The sequence below is a fragment of the Coregonus clupeaformis genome, chromosome 14 (assembly GCF_020615455.1).
Source record: "Coregonus clupeaformis isolate EN_2021a chromosome 14, ASM2061545v1, whole genome shotgun sequence".
Taxonomy (NCBI): domain Eukaryota; kingdom Metazoa; phylum Chordata; class Actinopteri; order Salmoniformes; family Salmonidae; genus Coregonus; species Coregonus clupeaformis.
The window spans coordinates 9,895,834-9,921,388 of record NC_059205.1 but is presented as its reverse complement, the minus strand read 5'-3'; the positions used below and the strand labels follow the sequence as shown (position 1 = coordinate 9,921,388).

The following is a 25,555-nucleotide window of genomic DNA, read 5'->3' as shown; positions in this document are numbered from 1 at the left end:
GAGAGAGAGAGAGAGAGAGAGAGAGAGAGAGAGATTTGGATACTCACATACTGTAGCCTATCCCTGGCTATTTAGAAACGAATTGCTCTGATGTGGAGAAGGAGATGTGGATAATGGACAGACCGGAGAAGATACTCCGCATGCCTGACAGCTGTAGATGATAAAGAAACTAACAAATTCCAGTCAGATTCGCTGAAATCCACGACGTATGCATACCAGATGAAGTTTATGGACAGAACATCTGCATTGTCAATCACTCACTTCCCGCATAATCCTAGTGGAACAAGACGGAAGAATGACTCCTTCCGGGCATGGGCGGACGGGATACGCTAACGTAAACATGATCATGTGCTAATCGTCATGATCATTCCTGCCGAGCATATTAGAAAGTTCAGAGTGTGAATATCCGACTCAAAGAGGTTTATTTGTTACTTGCTGTAGCCTACTTTGAGTGTACACAAAAGAATTATTTGATCAAAAATAATTACACTTTGGCTAACTTTTCTTTTTTCTCCATTTAGCTAGTTTATGCAAAGACGCACCCCACTGGGCGTGCTGGTTGAATTGACGTTGTTTCCACAACAACCAGCGTGGAATAGACGTTGAATTGACGTCTGTACCCAGTGGGACATCTCTGACAATTCACGGCACTACAGTATGATGCCGCGTTCATATGCTAGTCTGAACTAGGAAACTCGGACATTTCCGACATGCCAACTGGTTGTAGTTACACACGTGCCGGCATTAGTTTAGAAACTATGGATGCATACCAATTCTATTTCGTTCCCTCTCACGTAGGCTAGATATAAAAGCGCACTTCTCTTTCACAATCGGTCACAAACAGAATTTGAGCAAAATCCCCTTGTAGAGCAACCCAGGTCCTTCAAAATTCATTGAAAACCATCACGTCATGATACGCAAATATCTGGAAAATTCCCTAATAGATTGGAAATTCTACAATCCGCTTGCTTGAGTTTTCTATCTTGCTCCTCTGTCCTCTCTCAAAAAGCTAAACCCTCAACTCTTACAAATGCATCACCAAAATCACAAACGAAACACAATTTATTTTTATGATAGTTTTTTGGGGGGATAAACTATCAATGATAAACCAGAAATGGATGTGTTTGGATTAAATGCGGAAGACATTTCAGTTGAATGCATTCAGTTGTACAACTGACTAGGTATCACCCTTTCCTCACTGTCAACAATATGTTACATATATTTATTGTCTCTCTGCTGTCACAAAAAAACTGTACTGTCACATGTGGGCGTGTCTAAATCCCTACATGCCAATTTCCCAGCAAAGGCGTTAAAAAATACCGTAAAGTTAAAATATGCGCGCACAACTTGTCTTTTTCATGTTTTACTTTAATTTTTGTCGCGTTATTAAATATGATGGGATATATTTGCTACTTGACAAGTCAAACCAATTATAGCAAAGTACTTCAGATGGTGCCAGATCGTTGCACAACGATGCAGTCCTTTTTGAAGAGTCAATGAGCTTGTTTTAGTGGTAAGGCTGAAGCAACCGACTGCAGACGAAAGTCGAGGAGGGAAGCGCATCTGCGCCAGCCAAGTCTCGGGCTGAAAATTGCAGTCGAAACTTCATGACCTTTGATCACATAGTTGTTGTAAAGTTCATGCAGTCGACGTGTAGGCGCAAATCGGACCGTTTTTATCCTTATAATGTATCGCACTTTGAAAGGCGACTTGACAAAAGTGATCAGCTCGAACGAGCCCAATCACAACGCCACAATAACGTTTGGATCCTGAATGTAACTCAAAGAAACCCGGAAGGCTCTTGTCATCCCATCCCTTCACAAAATTACAACAACGGACACCGAAGCCACCGCTTTCGTAGCTACCTAAACGTAGAATTCACACCTTGCTGTCCTTAGTTTAATCTGTCAGTTATTTTGTAGCACGCTTCTAGCTAGCTAACTCATGTCGGACTTCTGCAGGGTCGTTAGCTAACAAGTATAAATCAGTCACCGGTTGTTTTGGCGTGGAGTGGTTGTTAGCCCTTAACGTTATTCGTTAGAGAGTTTGACACGTTGAAAGAGGTGGACAGTCTGTACATTTTTTTGAATCAACAATTCAAGTCACTGATTTTTTTTCGACGTCCAGCTGCATTCATTACCACTGGCAGCGCAAACGCATTTCATGAAACCTGCGAGTCAAACGTCATTACGTTAGCTGGCTAGCTACCTTTCAATGGAACATTTATGAATCTGTGCTCGGCTGTGTCAAGCCATCAGGGTCTTTTCGTTGCGTCGTGAACAGGAACTCTCAATTCCGCTTTCTCTTTTAGGCAGAGGAGGACAAGCCTTTTTCAAGAGGTCCTTATTGTAGGTTCACAATAATTATGGAGCAGCAGCACACGGGCTGTGTGAACCTTTGTAGTCTCACGAGCACTCTACCGGTGATTCCCTATCAAAAGCTGACTGACTTGCATTACCTGAGTAAAGGTGGGTTCGGAACCGTGTTCAAGGCACAGCATTGCGATTGGCGGACCACCGTTGCCATCAAGTGTCTGAAATTGGATTCCCCTGTTGGCGAAAGGTATGTTTGTTCAAATCATTTTACTAGATTAAGTATGACGATATGCCATTAGATCTAATCTGACTACAATCAATCATTGCCTTGTCAGATTTGATTAATGTATCGACTAGATAGATCATGACTCAAAGTTCCATTACATTACACATAAGAGTCATTAGACGAAGACGTCTTCTGTACAGGGGAGTTTTGTTAAGAGCCCCGACACTAAATCTGATAATTAACATGCGTTGCTTGCGGTACGGGTTTGGAAGCGTAAGGACATGTATCTTTTATATCAGCTAAAAATAATTTTCAAAAAACAAAAGGTTAAATTGATACACACCTTTTTATAGGGTTGCCACACAGCCACATTTCCATGTTACAGCATTTATTTACGGAAGACCTGTGCTAATTAGTGCTCTGCGTCTCCGAACACTTGTGTGTAAACGGAAGACAGACGCCACAAACGTATTGTCATTGAAAAATACTGTCGGCTGCAACTGTGTTAAAACAGTGTACAGTAAGTGTGTGTTTAGCATTTGTGAAATTATTTTGATATGAAAGTAGAGGGATTTATGTTTCTAGAACCGTACCCTCAATTGAGAATCGATTCACATTTAGTTGGAGTATTTGGCTGTTTTGCCTTCCAGAGCCAATTCGCCCTTTTAAATAGAAAATGTAAGAGGTCCTTGGACTAAGAAGTAAAGTTAGGCACTCCTATAGTCCAATATTGGGCTAAAGGAGAAGTAGATATTACAAGCCTCTTGGCTATGTGCCGATTTGGATGGAAAACAGTGAAATTAATGTATTTTTCTATCACTCAGAAATGTTTCTTATTTTCTCAATACGCACAAAGATTCAATATGAATATCAATCCCTGTGTCATTTGAATGACTAATGTCAAAATGTAATCTAATCATGACTGTGTTTACAGGGAGAGGAATTGCCTGCTGAAGGAGGCGGAGGTGCTTCACAAGGCCAGGTTCAACTACATCATCCAGATCTTCGGCGTGTGCAACGAGCCCGAGTTCTTCTGTATCGTCACTGAGTACATGAGCAATGGCTCTCTGGATCAGCTGCTTCACGAGGTACACACCGTTAGTATGAACAGTGTACATGTTCAGACAAGGGAGTCGGGACTGAAGCACAATAATCTTGCCATACCAGTCTAGGGTGTTTCATTTTCTTCTCCCACACAACTGTTTCAAAGCAGAGTATAGGCGTAGTCTGCGTTGCAAACTCATTTTGAATGAAGAAGCAGTCATTCAGGCATTGGTATCAGATTTCTATGACTGAAAATGCAAGCGCTGCAATGTTGGCACAATACTTTGCAGTGGCGTTTCCTCTCATTCCCCCTGTGAGCATGGTTGAGAATACATTTGGTAAAAGGTAGATGTTTGAGTTTCCTTTTCCTGTGGACACATTAAATAGCACTAGGCATCGTTTCTTTCTCTCATGCTCCAGTTGACAAGACACATACCACATTATCTAAAGCCTTGTCTGAGTGAGCAAAGACGTGACAAGCCAGGCGTATTAGCGGATGATGAAACCAACGAAGCAGGGTTGAAAATGAAATGTAGGCTATAGGTTTCGGGCCACAACACTTCTGGGAAATCACCACAATACATTCCATTTCACTTTCTCACTCCCTACTTCCCCCCCACACACACACATTCTATTTTCCTCTCTCTGCAACTCTTCCCAAGGTCCTTAGTGTACAAGATAAAGTAGTGTACTATGTTTCTGTCAATATACCAGCTAAAATAATGGTTAATAAACAACTCTTAAGGGGGGGGGGGCTTTTAAAAAAGAATATATTTTTCCAAATGATGTTTTCTCAGTAAAAATGTTCCTGGTATTAGATTGTTATTTTTATTTCACTCTCAAAATTACAATAGTTTATAGAGAAACAACGGAATTGGATGTTCTGAGTCCATGTCAATCGTTAAATCACATCAGAAGATTTAATATTTTTTAGGTCTGGAAGAAAACGAACGCATTTTGATTTGAGGAAAGTGCCATCTAATGTGCCAGGCTAGCAGTGGTTCTGTACTGCTGCTGCTCATTTCTTCATGGCAAAGTTAACAAATAATAGATACAAATGATACAGTGCATTCGGAAAGTATTCAGACCCCTTCCCTTTTTCCACATTTTGTTACGTTACAGCCTTATTCTACAATGGATTAAAAAATATAAAATAATCCTCATCAATCTACACACAATACCCCGTAATGACAAAGCGAAAACAGGTTTAGACATTTTTGCTAATTTATCTTTTTTTTTAAACACAGCTTATTCAGATATTCAGATCCTTTGCTATGAGACTCGAAATTGAGCTCAGGTGCATCCTGTTTCGTTGATCATCCTTGAGATGTTTCTACAACTTGATTGGATTCCACCTGTGGTCGAAGGAATTGTCCCTAGAGCTCCAAGACAGGATTGTGTCAAGGCATAGATCTGGGGTAGGGTACCAAAAAATGTCTGCAGCATTGAAAGTCCCTAATAACACAGTGGCCTCCATCATTCTTAAATGGAAGAAGTTTGGAACCACCAAGACTCTTCCTGGAGCTGGACGCCCGGCCAAACTGAGTAATCGGGGGAGAAGGGCCTTCGTCAGGGAGGTGACTAAGAACCCAATGGTCAAGCTGACAGAGCTCCAGAGTTCCTCTGAGGAGACGGGAGAACCTTCCAGAAGGACAAACATCTCTGCAGCACTCCACCAATCAGGCCTTTATGGTAGATTGGCCAGACGGAAGCCACTCCTCAGTAAAAGGCACATGACAGCCTGCTTGGAGTTTGCCAAAAGGCACCTAAAGGACTCTCAGATTCTCTGGTCTGATGAAACCAAGATTGAACTCTTTGGCCTGAATGCCAAGCGTCACGTCTGGAGGAAACATGGCACAATCCCTACGGTGAAAAATGGTGGTGGCAGCATCATGCTGTGGGTATGTTTTTCAGCGGCAGGGACTGGGAGACTAGTCAGGATCGAGGGAAAGATGAATGGCGCAAAGTACAGAGAGATCCTTGATGAAAACCTGCTCCAGAACACTCAGGACCTCAGACTGGGGCGAAGGTTCACCTTCCAACAGGACAACAACCCTTGTGAGATTTGTTTATGACAGTTTGCGGTGGAACACGTGAAAATTGCATGTACTTTCAGAATTGTTTGGCGAGTTACTCATAGGTGGGCTGCGAGTAACTGGTAGCTCGCTATCGGCCCGCTGGAGACCCCTGGTGGTCACAATGTGTTTCCTTTCTCTCCTCCCACACTCTGTAGAAGACCCTGTACCCCCTGCTGGCCTGGTCGTTGAGGCTGCGTGTCCTGTATGAGATAGCTCTAGGGGTTAACTTCCTACACAACATGACCCCACCCCTCCTGCACCACGACCTCAAGACACAGAACATTCTGCTCGACGGAGAGTTTCATGTCAAGGTGTGTGTCAACCTCCATCTTACTTAGCAGTTTTGTTATTATATAGTCCCCTGAATCACTGTTAGTCTACACCTGTTGTTTACAAAGCATGTGGCAAATAACATTTGTTTTTTGTTTTGCTAAGTTAAGGGCAATTTGTCTTACATTTAATATGACAGTATAGTATTCATGGTTCCAATTAAACTGTTTGGTCCCACTGAAAAAGGGAGCAGGGGAGGATCTAGAATATGAATCAGCTCTCCATCATCCAGGGCAACCCTCCCGCATGAACCAATTTAATCTTAACCTGCCCCAATTAAGCTTCAAGCATTAATTTTTGAATTTCCATGAGAAATAGCCTAGGCCTCCATATTTGAATGAATTTGCTGAGTCTCTGACGATCAATGTCTCCTTGGAGGTCCAGGGTTGTGTTCTGTAGGGAGAAAGTGTTTGAAAACTGAGCGAAACGGGGAGGTACTACCTGTACAAGAACAGATTTTAACTTTTCATTGCAAAACCCAGCTCTCTTAACAGGTTGTTGTCCTTGTTGTATCCAGATAGCAGATTTTGGCCTGTCTAAGTGGCGTCAGCTGTCCATCAGTAAAGGCTCAGGATCCAAGCCACCTGAGATGGGGGGCACCGTCATCTACATGCCCCCCGAGGCGTACGAACCCTCCAAGAGCCGCAGGGCCGACTCCAAACATGACATGTACAGGTGAGCCAACCAGAACCAGGGTTTGAGTTGTAGGACATAGCCAGCTGGCCAGATCTGTTTGTGCTTTAGCCGGCTCCTCTGCTATATTCATGACAGTGAACAACCGAGCACCTAAAGCCCGAAGGGGGGAGGGGTGGGGGATGTCTCATGTTCTGACAAACACCACTGCAGCTCGGCCACTTTCCACCACAGATGCGGAAGGCCGACATAGGCGGATGCGGCGGATTGAGACGCACCCTATGCAAAAAAAACATATCTCTATCTTAAACTGGCAGATTTTGATGGGGATTTTTTTATTATGTTACTTAGATTGATCAATAGACTCTTAAGGATTAAAGGGAAGATTGCAGCATTAGGTTGCTGTTAAACATTCTGATTTCTAAAAGTCCCAATACGACATATCACTTTACATTTATAGTTTTTATATTTCATCCAAATTTGACGGAAGTCATTTCGGAAAAGTAGTGTAAAGAGCAGGAGTGAAGCCACATAAGGTGAAGACCCACATCATACCAAGTCCTCCTATTGTAAAAATATATATATATTCTGACACTGAATAAAGCCAACTTATCATCTGACCATATCATGCGATTTCTTTATTCTGTATCAGCAAAAAATGTTTGCTCACAATACAGCTCGCAGGCTTTTAGCATAGCCCCTTTTACACCCCTGGCTTACCCCTTCTAGCTAACCACTAGCAGCCTCGAAACACATCACTTATCAGCATTTCTCATACTGTTACACAAAATCAAGATAAACAGTACATCACTGGCGGTGTCAGAGGAAGGCCCTAAAAATGGTCAGACTCCAGCCACCCAAGTCATAGACTTGTCTAGGACCAAATGGTTCCTGAATAGCTTGATCAAATGGCTACCAGGACTCTATGCACACTCACTGGACTCTACCCACACATACTGAACTGACACTCCAACATACAAACACACATGCATATTTCTGTGGGGATCCACCTCATCAAATACACAACTAGTTTCTACAACATTCCTAGCATATATTTTTCAAAAGGAGTAGCAGAAGTGTCAGCCAGCGAGAGATTTTTCACATAACTTTAAAGGGGGCTGAACTTCCTGATTTTAGCCTCGGTTTCAATTATCCTCGTTACGAAATGTGACTGAGAACGAGATTTGGTTTTGGAGTCGTGCTTTGATGTGGGTGTCTCGTGTGGGTGTGTGTTGGAACGTGGGAAGCGTTTGTACTTTCACTCTGCCAAAACGGTACACAGTTAGTCCATCACCCTTTTAGATAACTTGAAACAGTCCAACCAGGTCTTGTGTCTGGAAGTAGCCTAAACTAGCTAGCAAGCTAGCCAACATCTTTCGCCAATTAGCTTCAGCCGGCCGGTGTGCAACCGTGGCAAAGTTGGTTTACCTGTGGGGCTAATTTGGGACGTCAATAAATTACACAATGTGAACAGAACAATATTTTTATGTTGCACACCTTTTAGTTGTCTCATTAAATGCTTTCAATATTTGTATATGAATTTCTACAATTTATAGTTGGTTTGAGGTTAAGTAATTGAAATTTTGAGCTATTGACATTTAAAAAATATTGTCCCATGTACATTGTGTAATTTACTGATGGTCCCTAACTAACCCCATAGGGATATCAAATGTCAAATAAAATGTACCATGGGCATTATGATCGGGTTGCATGCAGCTGCACTCCGAATTGATGATTACTTGGGTGCTGTGGGCAGGATTGAAATAAGGAAAACTGTTAAGGTACCCTTAATTCCGTGACATAAAATTATTTCCTAATTATCTCGCAAATATCCGTTTTGGACGAGACTGACTTTATGACCAAAATTATCCTATTTACACTTTGTAGTCAATTTTGACACTAGAATAAATGATTCTGACTAATTTTTTTATTTCACCTTTATTTAACCAGGTAAGCCAGTTGAGAACAAGTTCTCATTTACAACTGCGACCTGGCCAAGATAAAGCAAAGCAGTATCGATGCCACAGGCCGTTTTCAAAAGGAGAAGTTAGTTATCACGTTCAGTTGCTATTTAATAGAAGAATCTGTATTTCAAGGCAAGTGTAGTATTTAGCCTACGGTAAATCAGTCCACATTCCTCCCGGAGCAAACAGCGAGGTACTTTGTTGTGTTAATTTCATTGATCTCAGCAAGTGTCTCTAGGGAGCTTGCACTTTCTAGATTAACACCCCCTTAAAGGAACCCCTCATTTCAGTGAAGATGTCACAAAAGGAAATGCTGAAAAGAGATATGAAACTAGCCCTTCAAGTTCCCCTAACCTGACTGATTGACAGTCACTGGGGCCTCTGGGCAGGTGACTTGAACAGCTGTCATCATGACTGAGTCATTCCGCCACTGGGGAAGTGTGTTGGCCTTGTGTGTAAGACTGAGGAAATGAGATTCATGACTGATCTTAGTATTATTAGACCTCCCTTTAAGGGGAATGCTCATCTGACATAAATTGTTTTTTTCTCCACAGAGGCTGCTATTCTAACTGTGGGCCAAATAATAATTTTTCTTTATGTTCCCATTTTAGTTACGCTATCATTATGTGGGAGGTGCTGGCCAGGAGGATACCATTTGAAGGTAATTTAAGGTGTAGATGTTTTTAGTTTTTTTACTGTTGGAATGCATTGCTTTTACAAACATTCGTACTGTATGTGTTTTATGGATGTTAATAACCTCACTTTTATGGGATCATATAACTTAATTCAAAATAAATGTCAGCTATACGTACACATTAGATTAGTCAGTGACATATACCAAATTCATGAGTTAACATTTATGGTCCTCTGCATGCTTGAAAATAGGAAAACACAAAGGCCAAATATAGTTGGAGGCATCAGTGGGATTTCCAGCCGGAAGTGATATTACATTAAATCTTCATTCAGAAGTAAAAAACTGAGTGAGCATTTGTTTTTATGTACAGAGGCGACCAACCCCATGCAGATCATGTTCAGCGTGCTGCGGGGAGCGCGTCCGGACACAGGCCTGGACTGTCTGCCAGGGGACATCCCCAGCAGGGAGACACTCATCAACCTCATGACTTTCGGCTGGACCGCCAACCCCGACGAACGGCACTCCTTCCTCCGTAAGAGACATGACCTCTAACCTTTGACCTCAACTCGTTACCGTCACGTAGGCTGAAGTTGCCCCTAGACACAGATCTCACATCAATTTGGCGCGTTCCTGCCCCAAATGGTTAAGGTTTGGATTTGGGAAAAATATGCTGATCCTGGATCTGTGCCTAAGGGGGACTTCTACCCAGAGCCCAACAAAATACCCTTTCTTCTCAGTAAGAGATCACCCCTAACCTTTCATCTGACCTCACAGTAACCTTTACTGACTCAGACGGATGCCACTCCTCTAACCTTACCTTGTTACTTGGCGCAGAAACTTCCCTTAAGATCAACATGCCTAACTCAATGTTTTGTACAATTATTCCATTGATATCAATGTATTATCTATGTAGGTGTTGTAAGTATACATTTGTCCCTAAAAGCTATAGAGCCATAACCGTCTCCACCTGTCCTGTGCAGAGTGTGTGATGGAGCTGGAGCCAATGCTGAGGAGGTTTGATGAAATCGACATCCTGGAGGCCGTGCTGGAGGTCAAGAAGTCAAAGGTCAGTCAGTAACGAGACTGTCCAGTACACACGTCAACAGGAAAGAGTTTGGCAGGAAACATACAGTCCCAATTCATTCACTATGACTCAAGTAACCTTGTCCCCAGGCTATCACATGACCTCACTGTGTGTATTGCTAAATGTTTTAGTTCCGTTTGTGATAGCCCCAAATTTGATGGCTTCAGACTTGACCAGGGTTTGGAGCATCGTGGCTCATTGATATGTCTTGAGATGGATGACTCAACAAATTACGAACAGAGAGACAAACGGATTACTTCACATTTTTGTAGAAATAATCCACCATCCCCTACTTTCACTTCATTATTTAACATAAAAGGTGGAAAGAAATGCACACAATGATATGCATCGGTTTATAGCAGCATATCATTCTCTCTCTCTCTCTCTCCCAATTTGATGGCTTCAGACTTGACCAGGGTTTGGAGCATCGTGGCTCATTGATATGTCTTGAGATGGATGACTCACCAAATTACGAACAGAGAGACAAACGGATTACTTCACATTTTTGTAGAAATAATCCACCATCCCCTACTTTCACTTCATTATTCAACATAAGAGGTGGAAAGAAATGCACACAATGATATGCATCGTTTTATAGCAGCATATCATTCTCTCTCTCTCTCTCCTCTCCCTCCCTCTCTCTCTCTCCCCTCCCTCCCCTCTCTCTCTCCCCTCCCTCCCTCTCTCTCTCTCTCTCCCCTCCCTCTCTCTCTCCCTCCCTCTCTCTCTCTCTCCCCTCCCTCCCTCTCTCTCTCTCTCTCCCTCCCCCTCTCTCTCTCTCTCCCCTCCCTCCCTCTCTCTCTCTCCCCTCCCTCCCTCTCTCTCTCCCTCCCTCCCTCTCTCTCCCCCCTCTCTCTTTCTCTAGCTGATGAGGAGGGCAGGCTGTTACTCTGCCACACCCATGGTGTGTGAGAAAGGGAGGGAGAAGGAGAAGTCTCTGAACATTCTGAAGAACAACCCCAGTCCCTGGCCGCCAGTGAGTATAATGACCGGCTGTCCCCGGCAAAACATTTTTTGGGTCGACAGAGAGTCGTCTGTTCTTTTGACCAATCGATAGGTCGAAATTGTAAAACGTGTATTTTTCATTATATTAACACACCCTATGTGTTTTTAATCAAATAGACTACATGCACTGAGCTTGTCAGATGCTTTAAGCGCACTGTTTGATGAAATAATTAAGACACACCAATGTGGCAGTTCATGTTCTTCAATCGCATTCATCGATCTACTCCGCCTGTCTGCAACGAACTTGAAAGTGGAACGTTGTATCAACTGTCAGGCCCAAAGCTTTCCCTAGCGAACTAGCAACATTGTATCAACTATTCTGAGCCCTCAGTTTGCCATGCCAGTGAGCTCCGGACAGACACAGCTGTATTTGCACAAAGTAATCAGGTTTCCACTGGATCAGAGCATTACATTTTTCCCACTAGCACCGAGGCTCGGTGGTTTTCGAAAGGGATAGAGCTGGAAAGATTTCACAAATACATTTGAGGAGCTATTGTCATTCTCAATGGATGTAAAAACAGACTTTGTTTACTTGCTGTTTTTTAAGGTGATGAAATAATTACTTTGCAAAGCTCCACAGCTCATTAGTAGTGGTGAGTTAATACTATCAGACATCCCCAAATGGCCACATTTATACATTTTTGCGTCGGCCAGGTAGCCTATAGGCCTACTTCTATTTGTAATCAGGTCCTTACTCAACATTGACAGGAGCGCTCCAAACAAAAGACAATGAATGAATTGACAACTTGTAAATGGAATGAAATAAACCAAGCCTTGTGTAGCAGGTTGTGAGCTCTGCAAACAACGTGTCCACTCTGTAACGACTGTAATAATCATATATTGAATGTGTTAACAGAAATGACCTTAACCAAACAAATATTGTAGATTTAGAATTTATGGGGATTAATGGTAAATGTACTACTGGTGATATACTGTATGTAATGGGGAATTGATAGACACTAACAAAGGGCAAACTATTTACACGATTAAGTTATGAAACAATGAATGCAAACGAATTGGCGGGAGAGAGCGCATTCTGGAGAGAGACACGCCTTGTGCATTTTAGCCCCACACTCCTTTTTTCTTGACGCAACATTTTAAATTATACCCAAGACACATTATCTTCACACATACTGTAGGCCTAAGGAATACTCTCATGAACTGTGGCAGGACCAAAGCAGAAGCCATTTATGGAAAACCAATGCAATTTCACTAATTTATCAAATTGCTTGGTGTGCCAAGGCAAATACCCTCATGGCACGCGTGCCTTACGTTGCCGTGGCCTGTCCACGCGTGCCTTACGTTGCCATGGCCTGTCCACGCGTGCCTTACGTTGCCGTGGCCTGTCCACGCGTGCCTTACGTTGCCATGGCCTGTCCACGCGTGCCTTACGTTGCCATGGCCTGTCCACGCGTGCCTTACGTTGCCATGGCCTGTCCACGCGTGCCTTACGTTGCCGTGGCCTGTCCACGCGTGCCTTACGTTGCCATGGCCTGTCCACGCGTGATGGCCTGTGCCATCCCCGCAGCCTCCACAATGGATTAGTCCAGGCACCAATCAGACAGGTGTCTTATGTGTCATGAAAAAATATATATATTTGCGACCACTTAACAAAAAAAAATATGTTAACCAACAGCCTGAATACTTTCTGAAGGCACTGTATATATCTGTTTTTTTAGAGCCAGTTTATTCTTATGCGTAGCTGTGCGTGTGCATGTTTTTACCATGCTGTGTCACTGCCATAGGGAAGCTCCACCTCTGGCTCTGGGTCTTGCTCCTCCCAGGACACGGACTTCTCCCAACCAAGCTCCCTCACTAGCACCAATGCTCCGCCTTCTAAAGGTAAATCCGCCCACTTTCCTGGACTGTGATTGACAGCTGTGATTGACAGTTAACTTTTTGCCCTGAAGGGAAATAGTGATTTTCCTGAGTATTAGTCTGTTTCTGCATTGTATACGAGTTGATACCCAGTTCTCTTTGTCTTCTCCCACATCTCTTTCCTTTAGTTAATGAGGAGGAACTTCCTCCCTGGAGAAAAGCCTCCTCTGATTGACACCCACCTCTCCTTGTCTCCCCCCAACCCCTCCTCTTCCTCATGCCTCCTAGAAGTGTCCCCCTCGTTGTTCATGCCCCACACCCTGGAGCCTCCGCAGCCCCTCAGAGAGCAGAGCCTGGGGGACAACAACCTCAACTACCCCCAGAGCGCCCGGCCCCTGGACGAGCTCAACATTCCCCTCAAACCGGGCCTGCCTGAAACGGAGTGTGTGACTCACCTGGACAACCTCACCCTGAAGCCACATCCATTACAACCCCAGCCAGGTAACGGAGGTAGAAGTTCAAAATTAAATCACATGACACAACTAACATTACACTCTCCTAGTCTCACTACCTACAGTTGAAGTAGGAAGTTTACATACACTTAGGTTGGAGTCATTAAAACTCGTTTTTCAACCACTTCACACATTTCTTGTTAACAAACTATAGTTTTGGCAAGTCGGTTAGGACATCTACTTTGTACATGACACAAGTAATTTTTCCAACAATTGTTTACAGACAGATTATTTAACCTATAATTCACTTTATCACAATTCCAGTGGGTCAGAAGTTTACATACACTAAGTTGACAGTGCCTTTAAACACCTAGGAAAATTCCAAAAAATTATGTCATGGCTTTAGAAACTTCTGATAGGCTAATTGACATCATTTGAGTCAATTGGAGGTGTACCTGTGGATGTATTTCAAGGCCTACCTTCAAACTCAGTGCCTCTTTGCTTGACATCATGGGGAAATCAAAAGAAATCAGCCAAGACCTCAGAAAAATAATTGTAGACCTCCACAAGTCTGGTTCATCCTTGGGAGCAATTTCCAAACGCCTGAAGGTACCACGTTCATCTGTACAAACAATAGTACGCAAGTATAAACACCATGGGACCACGCAGCCGTCATACCGCTCAGGAAGGAGACGCGTTCTGTCTCCTAGAGATTAACGTACTTTGGTGTGCGAAAAGTGCAAATCAATCCCAGAACAACAGCAAAGGACCTTGTGAAGATGCTGGAGGAAACAGGTACAAAAGTATCTATATTCACAGTAAAACAAGTCCTGTATCGACATAACCTGAAAGGCCGCTCAGCAAGAAAGAAGCCACTGCTCCAAAACTGCCATAAAAAAGACAGACTACGGTTTGCAAATGCACATGGGGACAAAGATCGTACTTTTTGGAGAAATGTCCTCTGGTCTGATGAAACAAAAATAGAACTATTTGGCCATAATGACCATCTTTATGTTTGGAGGAAAAAGGGGATTGCTTGCAAGCCGAAGAACACCATCCCAACCGTGAAGCACGGGGGTGGCAGTATCATGCTGTGGAGGTGCTTTGCTGCAGGAGGGACTGGTGCACTTCACGAAAATAGATGGCATCATGAGGAAGGACAAATTATGTGGATATATTGAAGCAACATCTCAAGACATCAGTCAGGAAGTTAAAGCTTGGTCGCAAATGGGTCTTCCAAATGGACAATGACCCCAAGCATACTTCCAAAGTTGTGGCAAAATGGCTTAAGGACAACAAAGTCAAGGTATTGGAGTGGCCATCACAAAGCCCTGACCTCAATCCTATAGAAAATGTGTGGGCAGAACTGAAAAAGCGTGTGCGAGCAAGGAGGCCTACAAACCTGACTCGGTTAAACCAGCTCTGTCAGGAGGAATGGGCCAAAATTCGCCCAACTTATTGTGGGAAGCTTGTGGAAGGCTACTCGAAACGTTTGACCCAAGTTAAACAATTTAAAGGCAATGCTACCAAATACTAATTGAGTGTATGTAAACTTCTGACCCACTGGGAATGTGATGAAAGAAATAAAAGCTGAAATAAATAATTCTCTCTACTATTATTCTGACATTTCACATTCTTAAAATAAAGTGGTGATCCTAACTGACCTAAGAGAGGAATTGTTACTAGGATTAAATGTCAGGAATTGTGAAAAACTGAGTTTACAATGAGGGGAAAAGTATTTGATCCCCTGCTGATTTTGTACGTTTGCCCACTGACAAAGAAATGATCAGTCTTTAATTTTAATGGTTGGAGACAGAATAACAACCAAAAAATCAAGAAAAACGCATGTCAAAAATGTTATAAATTGATTTGCATTTTCATCAGAAAACATTCTGGCTCCCAGGTGTCTTTTATACAGGTAACGAGCTGAGATTAGGAGCACACTCTTAAAGGGAGTGCTCCTAATCTCAGTTTGTTACCTGTATAAAAGACACCTGTCCACAGAAGCAATCAATCAATCAAATTCCAAATTCTCCCCCATGGCCAAGACCAAAGAGCTCTCCAAGGATGTCAGGGACAAGATTGTAGACCTACACAAGGCTGGAATTGGTTACAAGACCATCGCCAAGCAGCTTGGTGAGAAGGTGACAACAGTTGGTGCGATTATTCGCAAATGGAAAAAACACAAAAGAACTGTCAATCTCCCTCGGACTGGGGCTCCATGCAAGATCTCACCTCATGGAGTTGCAATGATCATGAGAACGGTGAGGAATCAGCCCAGAACTACATGGGAGGATCTTGTCAATGATCTCAAGGCAGCTGGGACCATAGTCACCAAGAAAACAATTGGTAACACACTATGCCGTGAAGGACTGAAATCCTACAGCGCCCGCAAGGTCCCTCTGCTCAAGAAAGCACATACAGGCCTGTCTGAAGTTTGCCAATGAACATCTGAATGATTCAGAGGAAAACTGGGTGAAAGTCTCTCCCGAGTGGCGCAGTGGTCTAAGGCACTGCATCGCAGTGCTAGCTGTGCCGCTAGAGATCCTGGTTAGAATCCAGGCTCTGTCGTAGCCGGCGGCGACCGGGAGACCCATGGGGCGGCGCACAATTGTCCCAGCGTCGTCCAGGGTAGGAGAGTGAGGGATGTAGCTCAGTTGGTGGAGCATGGCGTTTTGCAACGCCAGGGTTGTGGGTTTGTTTTCCCACGGGGGTTTTGACATTTTTTTTTAAATAAAAAAATAATGTAAGTCGCTCTGGATAAGAGCGTCTGCTAAATGACAAAAAATAAACAAACAAAAGTGTTGTGGTCAGATGAGACCAAATTCGAGCTCTTTGGCATCAACTCAACTCGCCATGTTTGGAGGAGGAGGAATGCTGCCTATGACCCCAAGAACACCATCCCCATTGTCAAACATGGAGGTAGAAACATTATGCTTTGGGGGTGTTTTTCTGCTAAGGAGACAGGTCAACTTCACCGCATCAAAGGGACGATGGACTGGGCCATGTACCGTCAAATCTTGGGTGAGAACCTCCTTCCCTCAGCCAGGACAATGAACCAAAACACACAGCCAAGGCAACAAAGGAGTGGCTCAAGAAGAAGCACATTAAGGACCTGGAGTGGCCTATCCAGTCTCCAGACCTTAATCCCATAGAAAATCTGTGGAGGGAGCTGAAGGTTCGAGTTGCCAAACGTCAGCCTCGAAACCTTAATGACCTGGAGAAGATCTGCAAAATAGGAGTGGAACAAAATCCCTCCTGAGATGTGTGCAAACCTGGTGGCCAACTACAAGAAACGTCTGACCTCTGTGATTGCCACCAAGTACTAAGTCACGTTTTGCAGAGGGGTCAAATACTTATTTCCCTCATTAAAATGCAAATCAGTTCATAACATTTTTGACATTTTTGACAATTTTTTTTGTTATTCTGTCTCTCACTGTTCAAATAACCCTACCATTAAAATTATAGACTGATCATGTCTTTGTTAGTGGGCAAATGTACAAAATCAGCAGGGGATCAAATACTTTTTTCCCTCACTGTAAATACATACATACAGTACCAGTCAAAAGTTTGGACACACCTACTCATTCCAGGGTTTTTCTTTATTTTGGCTATTTTCTACATTGTAGAATAATAGTGAAGACATCAAAATGAAATAACACATATGGAATCATGTAGTAACCAAAAAAGTGTTAAAACAAATCAAAATATATTGTATAATTGAGATTCTTCAATGTAGCCACCCTTTGCCTTGATGACAGCTTTGTACACTCTTGGCATTCTCTCAACCAGCTTCATGAGGTAGTCACCTGGAATGCATTTCAATTAACAGGTGTGCCTTCTTAAAAGTTAATTTGTGGAATTTCTTTCCTTCTTATTGCATTTGAGCCAATCAGTTGTGTTGTGACAAGGTAGGGTTGGTATACAGAAGATGGCTATATTTGGTAAAAGACCAAGTCCATATTATGGCAAGAACAGCTCAAGTAAGCAAAGAGAAACGACAGTCCATCATTACTTTAAGACACGAAGGTCAGTCAATACGGAAGAACTTTGAAAGTTTCTTCAAGTGCAGTCGCAAAAACCATAAAGCGCTATGATGAAACTGGCTCTCATGAGGACCGCCACAGGAAAGGAAGACCCAGAGTTACCTCTGCTGCAGAGGATATGTTCATTAGAGCTGGTGACACAGTCTGTGATTTATTTTGAATTCAAGGCACACTTAACCAGCATGGCTACCACAGCATTCTGCAGCGATACGCCACCCCATCTGGTTTGGGCTTAGTGGGACTATCATTTGTTTTTCAACAGGACAATGACCCAACATACCTCCAGGCTGTGTAAGGGCTATTTTACCAAAAAGGAGAGTGATGGAGTGGTGCATCAGATGACCTGGCCTCCACGAACCCCCGACCTCAACCAAAATAAGATGGTTTGGGATGAGTCGGATGGCAGAGTGAAGGAAAAGCAGCCAACAAGTGCTCAGCATATGTGGGAACTCCTTCAAGACTGTTGGAAAAGCATTCCAGGTGAAGCTGGTTGAGAGAATGCCAAGAGTGTGCAAAGCGGTCATCAAGGCAAATGGTGGCTATTTGAAGAATCTCAAATGTAAAATATATTTTGATATTTTTTGGTTACTACATGATTCCATGTGTGTTATTTCATAGTTTTGAAGTGTTCTATTATTCTACAATGTAGAAAATAGTAAAAGAAAAACCCTTGAATGAGTAGGTGTTCTAAAACTTTTGACCAGTAGCATGCATACACACACACACACACACACACACACACTGAACTAATATATGAACGCAACATGTAAAATGTTGGTCCCATGTTTTATGAGATGAAATAAAAGATCACAAATGTTCCATATGCAAAAAAAAGCTTATTTAGCTCAAATTGTGTGCACAAATTTGTTTACATCCCTGTTATTGAGCATTTCCCTTTGCCAAGATAATCCATCCACCTGACAGGTGTGGCATATCAAGAAGCTGATTAAACTGCCTGATCATTACACAGGCTCACCTTGTGCAGTTTTGTCACACAATACAATGCAATGCCAAAGATGTCTCAAGTTTTGAGGGAGCGTGCAATTGGCATACTGACTGCAGGAATATCCACCAGAGCTGTTGCCAGAGAATGAAATGTTCATTTCTCTACCATAAGCCACCTCTATGTCATTTTAGAGAATTTGGCAATATGTCCTACCGACCTCACAACCGCAGACCATGTGTAACCACCCCAGCCCAGGACCTCCACATCCGGCTTCTTCACCTGCGGGATCGTCTAAGACTAGCCACCCGGACAGCTGATGAAACTTTGGGTTTGTACAACAGAATAATTTCTGCACAAACTGTCAGAAACCGTTTCAGGGAAGCTTATCTGCATGCTCGTTGTCCTCACCAGGGTCTTGACCTGATTGCAGTTCGGCGTTGTTGTAACCGATTTCAGTGGGCAAATGCTTACCTTCGATGGCCACTGGCACGCTGGAGAAGTGTGCTCTTTACGGCTGAATCCCGGTTTCAACTGTACCGGCCAGATGGCAGACAGTGTACAGTGTTCCAGTTCCCGCCAATGTCCAGCAACTTCGCACAGCCATTGAAGAGGAGTGGGACAACATTCCACAGGCCACAATCAACAGCCTGATCAACTCAATGTGAAGGAGCTGTCGCGCTGCATGAGGCAAATGGTGGTCACACCAGATACTGACTGGTTTTCTGATCCACGCCCCTACCTTTTCTTGTGATGTATATGTGACTGTCGTGGAGAATTATCCCTATACTTATTAAAAATCAAAGTTCTTCCAGAGTTTGGTAGAATCAAGATAGACTTTATTACATAACGCAAACAAAAGCTGAACTGGGCTGCAGAGGAACTGAACTCCCAACACTTGGCCCTCTGTTTATATACAGTTCTATTCCTACACATTTTACGTACTTTTTAGCCTAATCCCTCCCTGTTTAGTTCTTCCACCATTGTCCCCAAATCAACATATTTTGACCGCTCCGCCCAATCTCTTAATTTGACTTCTCCTCCTCCAATGTATTCAGACTTGGAAAAAATAGTGGCAGGACCAAGCTTTCTCATACAAAAAAAAACATATCTTATCAGTCAGGAGAAGCCTTGAGATTAGGGAGTGCACACTCATGCAGCCTGTCCCAGTTCACCAGCTTCAGAGATAGGCCCCCTCTGCACAGTCTCCAGCCACAAATACATTTGCACATAAAACATCCCATCAAACCAATATCACATTATAAAACATATCAATCAATGCTTAAAGATGATTTAAACATGGCAGGTCCATAACCCATTCTCAACCATATACATTTTAAAAGACATTCCTAACAGCCATCCTCCCTGGACCTTGAGCAAGAAACCTATGGTTTCTTCTTGTGACTGTGTATGTGGCTATGTGTGTCAGGTCATAGCGCACAAACAAGTGATAACGTTACTTCCGTTGCTACTCCTATCTCTACACAGCTGCACCCTTGGAAGATAGTAAAAGACAGGATGAACTGAAAAACCTGTGGTCATTCTGAGGCTCTTTTGTTTTAACCGTGTGACCGGATTACTCTGAAGCAACAAGAAACAATACAGGTCTATACAGGTCTATCTGTTCCTGAAGTTTATCTCTATCCCATGTCCTTGACTACACGCCCAGACCAGCTGCAAAGAGCTAGAGGGAACCATCCTTTCTCAGAAGCACAGCATTTGCACTAAAGAAATGTCTCTACTATTGTTAAGCATATTATAATATATGTAATGGAAAAATACCTATAGAGCCATTTCATCATGGCTCTGTTTTAACCCTTTAATTGGTTGTTAATCCATAAGCATATAGGGCATATAGGCGTTTCATTCTACAACATGCATAATCCATATAATTGGTTTGTTATGTTGTCTAAGTAGTTAACTAAAAATCTCCAATATGACCAACAGATGCATATCTGTATTCCCAGTCATGTGAAAGCCATAGATTAGGGCCTAATGAATTTATTTCAATTGACTGATTTCCTTATATGAACTGTAACTCAGTCAAATCTTTGAAATTGTTGCATTGTATATATTTATTTATTTTGAGTGTACAAAACATAAGGAACACAAGAGACTGGCCAGGTGAATCCAGGGAAAAGCTATGATCCTTATTGATGTCACCAGTTAAATCCACTTCAATCAGTGTAGATCAGGGGTGTCAAACTCATTTTAGCTCAGGGGCCACATGGAGGAAAATCTATTCCCAAGTGGGCCGGACCGGAAAAATCATGGTATATATATATAACTTAAAAACAACAACTTCAGATTGTTTTCTTTGTTTTAATACGATCAACATACAACATAAAGCTGGAGCCTGAGGACAGTGTGTCCAAAATAGTACAAGCACAACATCACTATTAATCATAAAACACGTCAAGTTTATTTGAAAATTCTAAAGAAAAAGAACACAAACACACAATGCCTCAGTGATTAACAGAACTGTTTCACAGATCACAGAACTATATCAGGGTGTCATTTCTCAGGCAGAAATGTAGATAAAAATAATGAAATCCTGTTCCCCAAACAAGTGCAAGAACCACAGAGTCAAGAATAAGTTAAATATACAAATACAATAAAATCAATTAAAAACAATAGCACATCAACATAAAAACATATAAACATAAATCTGAAAGCGTTGCTCAAACTCCCGTAACAGTCCCGTTATTTTATCTTTGAACCGCTTCATGTCTGCCACATGTTGGGTCGCGCACACATTTTTCAGACAGGGGAAGTGAGCTGCATCACCACCGGCAAGTTGCGTCTCCCACAATGACAGCTTCAACTTGAAAGAATGTATGCTGTCATAATACTGCGTGACAACTTTGTTGCGCCCTTGCAGCTGTTTGTTCAAGTTATTCAGGTGCTCTGTAACATCCACCATAAATGCAAGGTCCTGCATCCATTCTGCGGAATGAAATTCTAACACTGGTTTGCCCTTTTCTTCCATGAACTGTTCAATTTCTTCTCGTAAATCAAAGAAACGCCTCAGCACAGCACCTCGGCTTAACCATCTTACCTCAGTGTGGTATGGCAGGCCATAGATGTGGTCTTTCTCTCTGAGAAGGCTGTCAAACTGACGGTGATTCAGGCTTCTGGATCGGATGAAATTAACAGTTTGGATGACCACCTTCATGACGTTATCCATCTTTAATGACTTGCAACACAAAGCCTCCTGGTGCAAAATACAGTGAAAAGTCAAAAAATCACGTCCTCCATTTGCAGATTGCACTTTCTCTCTGAACTTTGTCACAACGCCTGCTTTTTTCCCCGATCATTGAGGGCGCACCATCTGTAGCCAGGCTGACAGCGCGGGACCAGTCCACTCCGACCCTGTCCAGCGCGCCGACGAGTGCGGTAAAAATATCAGCTGCTGTCGTTGTATCTGTCATCGGCACCAACTCCACGAACTCCTCGGTGACGGTCAATGTGTCATCAACTCCGCGGATGAAAATGGCCAGTTGTGCAACATCTGTAATGTCCGTGCTTTCATCAATTGCAACCGAAAACGCAATAAATGACTTTACTTTTTGCTTCAACTGGCTGTCCAAATCCACTGAAAGATCGGAAATCCTGTCTGCAACTGTGTTTCTTGTCAGGCTGATATTTGCAAAAGCCTGCCGCTTTTCAGGGCACACAATCTCCGCTGCCTTCATCATGCATGTTTTTACAAATTCACCCTCACTAAATGGTTTTGAAGCCATGACCATTTTTCTTGGAACACTCTGCACTCTGCGTCCACCTTTCTCTTTTTTGACAGAGACATATTGGGGCAATGAGGGTGCCAAAGCACATAATGTTAAAAGTAGAAGCCGTAATAAATATCGCGGGCAAAACAAAGTACCTCATTGGCTGCACGTACTTGCTCTGCCCCGGTATAAACAGTTTGCTTGCTTAACACAATTGCTATTGCGCCATCCAGTGGACGCAATTGGAACAGCAGTTTATTATATTGAAAAATTGCAGCGCATTTTTATACTTTACAAAATAATTATTAATTTTATATATATATATATATATATATATATATATATATATATATATATATATATATATATATTTTATTTATTTATTTTTTATTTTTTATCATCTCGCGGGCCGGATTAAACCCGTTTGCGGCCGGATTAAACCCGTTTGCGGGCCTGATCCGGCCCGCGGGCCGGACGTTTGACACCCCTGGTGTAGATGAAGGGGAGGAGACATGTAAAATAAGGATTTTTAAGCCTTGAGACATGGATTGTGTATGTGTACCATTCGGAGGGTGAATGGGCAAGACAAAAGATTTAAGAGCCTTTGAACAGGGTATGGTAGTAGATGCCAGGCGCACCGGTTTGAGTGCGTCAAGAACTGCAACGCTGCTGGGTTTTTCACGCTCAACAGTTTCCCGTGTGTGTCAAGAATGGTCCACCACCCAAAGGACAAGCAGCCAACTTGACATAATTGTGGGAAGCATTTGAGTCAACATGGGCCAGCATCCCTGTGGAACTCTTTCAACAGTTTGTAGAGAATTGAGGCTGTTGTGAGGGCAAAAGGGGAGCACTAAATATTAGGAAGGTAATCCTAATGTTTTGTACACTGTGTGTGTGTGTGTGAACAGCAGTTGTCCAAGAACAGAGCCTTGAGGAACACTGAAAACGTTGTCCTATCTAAGGTATGTGTTGATGTTCCTCAAGGCTCTGTTCTCAGGCCACTACTGTTCCAATTATGTATATTACCTCTAATCTAATACTTACTTTGGCTTTACCCCCACCCTCTACAGACTTCAACCCACCTTCGGATCCCCCCGACCTCACGCTGGGCCCTGTGGCGCGCTGGATCGCAGCACGGCGCGAGGATATCGTTTCCCAGATGACGGAGGCCTGTCTGAACCAGAGCCTGGATGCCCTGCTGGCGCGCTCTCTCCTGATGCTCGAGGACTACGAGCTGGTGGTGAACCGGGTCACGCGCACCGCCAAGGTACGCCAGCTCCTTGACACCTGCCATCGCCACAGCGAGGACTTCTGCCGTGTGGTGGTCCGCAAGCTCCAGGACAACAAGCAACTGGGCCTGCAGCCGTACCCCCCAGAGCTCAGCTCCCCAGTAGCCGTGCCAAGCCCCAGCTCACCCCCACTCTCTGTGTCCTACAACAACCCTAGGAAATACTAGAACAGAACTTGTCCAGAGAAGACCAGAGACCAGAAAGACTGTAAACTGTTTAAGACTTTTAGCTCATTGAGCTAGGTGGTGGAAGAATTCTCTATGGTCTGTTAGTCCTGGGTTATATTCATTAGGCACCAAATGGAAGAAAACGGACTGAAACAGGGAGGGACTACCTGAATTTGTCCAATAAGATACTTGTTTTCCTTTGCACATTGTTTCGAAACATTTTGTGCACTGAATACGACCCTGGGTTTTGACTGAACTTTGAATTTAGTGGGGAATGGTCAAGCCCAGCTGTTGTTTCACATTGCTCATCATGGTACCTGCTTTCCTGCCCACTCACACAGGACAATACTGTATGTTGCTACTGTTCATCGAACTGAAGGCTACTAGAAATTGAGCGAAAGGACTTGAAGGTAAAGATGCCTTTTGGAAGAACAAAACCATATTGTGTTCACTAAATTTCACCTGTTCTCTGAAAGCAGAGAACGGGTTGGGATTAGCAATCATAATCAAAAACCTGTTAGTATTTGATCCAGGCTTTGAAAAATGATATTATGGATTTTATGTCATTTGTCAGGTAAATAATTTGGTTCTCTTGAAGCATTCCCTATATTCTGAGTGATCAGGGTACAGGCCTGAGTTCTGCTTCTATGCATATTTCTGTTATTGTTGTCCCCCCTTTGCACTGAATGGTTACATCCAGAGAGAGACTGTACATCCAGAGAGAGACTGAATAACATCATACTGATCTAAGGCTCTGGTTTCACTCTTTATTGAGTGGACAGTCTAGACCAGGGGTATTGAGCTCTTGCACTACGAGGTCCGGAGCCTGCTGGTTTTCTGTTCTACCTGATAATTATTTTTAACCACCTGGTGTTCCAGGTCTAAATCAGTCCCTGATTTAAGGGGGAACAATGAAAAAATATAGTGGAACTGGTTTCGCGGCCCAGAGTTGAGTTTGAGGGTTCTAGACTATACAGGTCTTCATGGGCCCGGGTGGGACCCGATTACCGTGACTGAAATTCTGTAGTTGACCCTCAGATCCGGGTCGGGTCTATGTAACTACAGCTGATAGACCCAAGTGGACCTGAATGGATCCGACCACGGCTCTGGATAGCCTAAAACATTTTTATTTTACGGTAATAAGGTGAATCTATTGACTTTTGGAGAGCCTAGCCAACATATAAAGACCCATTTGTTAGCCAGAAAACTTGGCTGATTAACATAATTTTGTCACTCTGGTACAATCGGGTCCAACCTGGTAGGGTATGGGTCCGGTCTACGTATGGTTGTTCTCAGGTCTGTTCGGGTCCAGATCCCCCTTTTAGGTCTGATTTGTCCTTGGACCCGAGAACATCCTACTAGACTCCTCTGTAGCTATCCAAGTCTGAAAAGGTACTTGACTGGAGTTCTGCCGTTTTGAGGTTAATGTAGCATTGTATTTTGTATTTTACATTGTATTCATTTTTTTACCACTGCCTTTTCAAGACAGATTTGATTTATCTTATAAAAGGAGCTTGCGTTGACATTGACATAGGATGGGCCAAGGCAGAAATGACATCTGAACTTATACCAAGAATAGAGTCAGCATTTGTTTTTGTGGGGAAGAAAATGTTGATCATTTAGCCTTTGTTGAGGCCATATCATATATGATATACATCTCCATACCATTTATTTAGAATGTAGTCAGTGGATTTAGGTATGGCGGATAGATGTAGCTACTGTAGAGTTAATTACATTTTAGTCATTTAGCAGACGCTCTTATCCAGAGCGACTTACAGTTAGTGAGTGCATACATCATT

General features: G+C 43.0%; 2 protein-coding genes across 5 annotated transcripts in view; one reads left to right on the top strand and one right to left on the bottom strand.

The window, feature by feature from the left end:
* The window catches only part of LOC121580703 (sorting nexin-16), a 23,580-nt gene extending 4,492 nt beyond the window's left edge, over window positions 1-19,088 (bottom strand). For 2 of the 3 annotated variants that reach the window (XM_041895697.2, XM_041895695.2), the window contains exon 1: window positions 48-289. The gene's annotated coding sequence lies outside the window, so the exon portion shown is untranslated. Of the gene's footprint in view, window positions 1-47; window positions 290-19,046 lie in introns of those variants that run through there. The other variant, XM_041895696.2, reaches the window with a different exon arrangement.
* LOC121580702 (receptor-interacting serine/threonine-protein kinase 2) lies at window positions 1,381-25,555 on the top strand. Of its 2 annotated transcripts, none has more exons than XM_041895694.2 (11): window positions 1,381-2,562; window positions 3,476-3,629; window positions 5,819-5,974; window positions 6,511-6,668; window positions 9,202-9,251; window positions 9,595-9,756; window positions 10,205-10,290; window positions 11,174-11,284; window positions 13,059-13,155; window positions 13,420-13,632; window positions 23,371-25,555. In XM_041895694.2, exons 1-11 carry the CDS (start codon window positions 2,366-2,368, stop codon window positions 23,754-23,756), a joined length of 1,770 nt encoding a protein of 589 aa, XP_041751628.2. In that variant the 5' UTR covers window positions 1,381-2,365; the 3' UTR covers window positions 23,757-25,555. The 2 variants fall into 2 exon arrangements, with proteins under 2 accessions (XP_041751628.2, XP_041751627.2); XM_041895693.2 differs by having other exon boundaries at window positions 13,420-13,641.

Bases quoted from the DNA above. Each gene is read 5' to 3' on its own strand.
- LOC121580702 (XM_041895693.2), top strand. From the start codon at position 2,366: ATGGAGCAGCAGCACACGGGCTGTGTGAACCTTTGTAGTCTCACGAGC. The intron at 9,252-9,594 runs GTAATTTAAGGT...TTTTATGTACAG, and splicing joins CAGGAGGATACCATTTGAAG to AGGCGACCAACCCCATGCAG. The intron at 11,285-13,058 runs GTGAGTATAATG...TCACTGCCATAG, and splicing joins ACCCCAGTCCCTGGCCGCCA to GGAAGCTCCACCTCTGGCTC.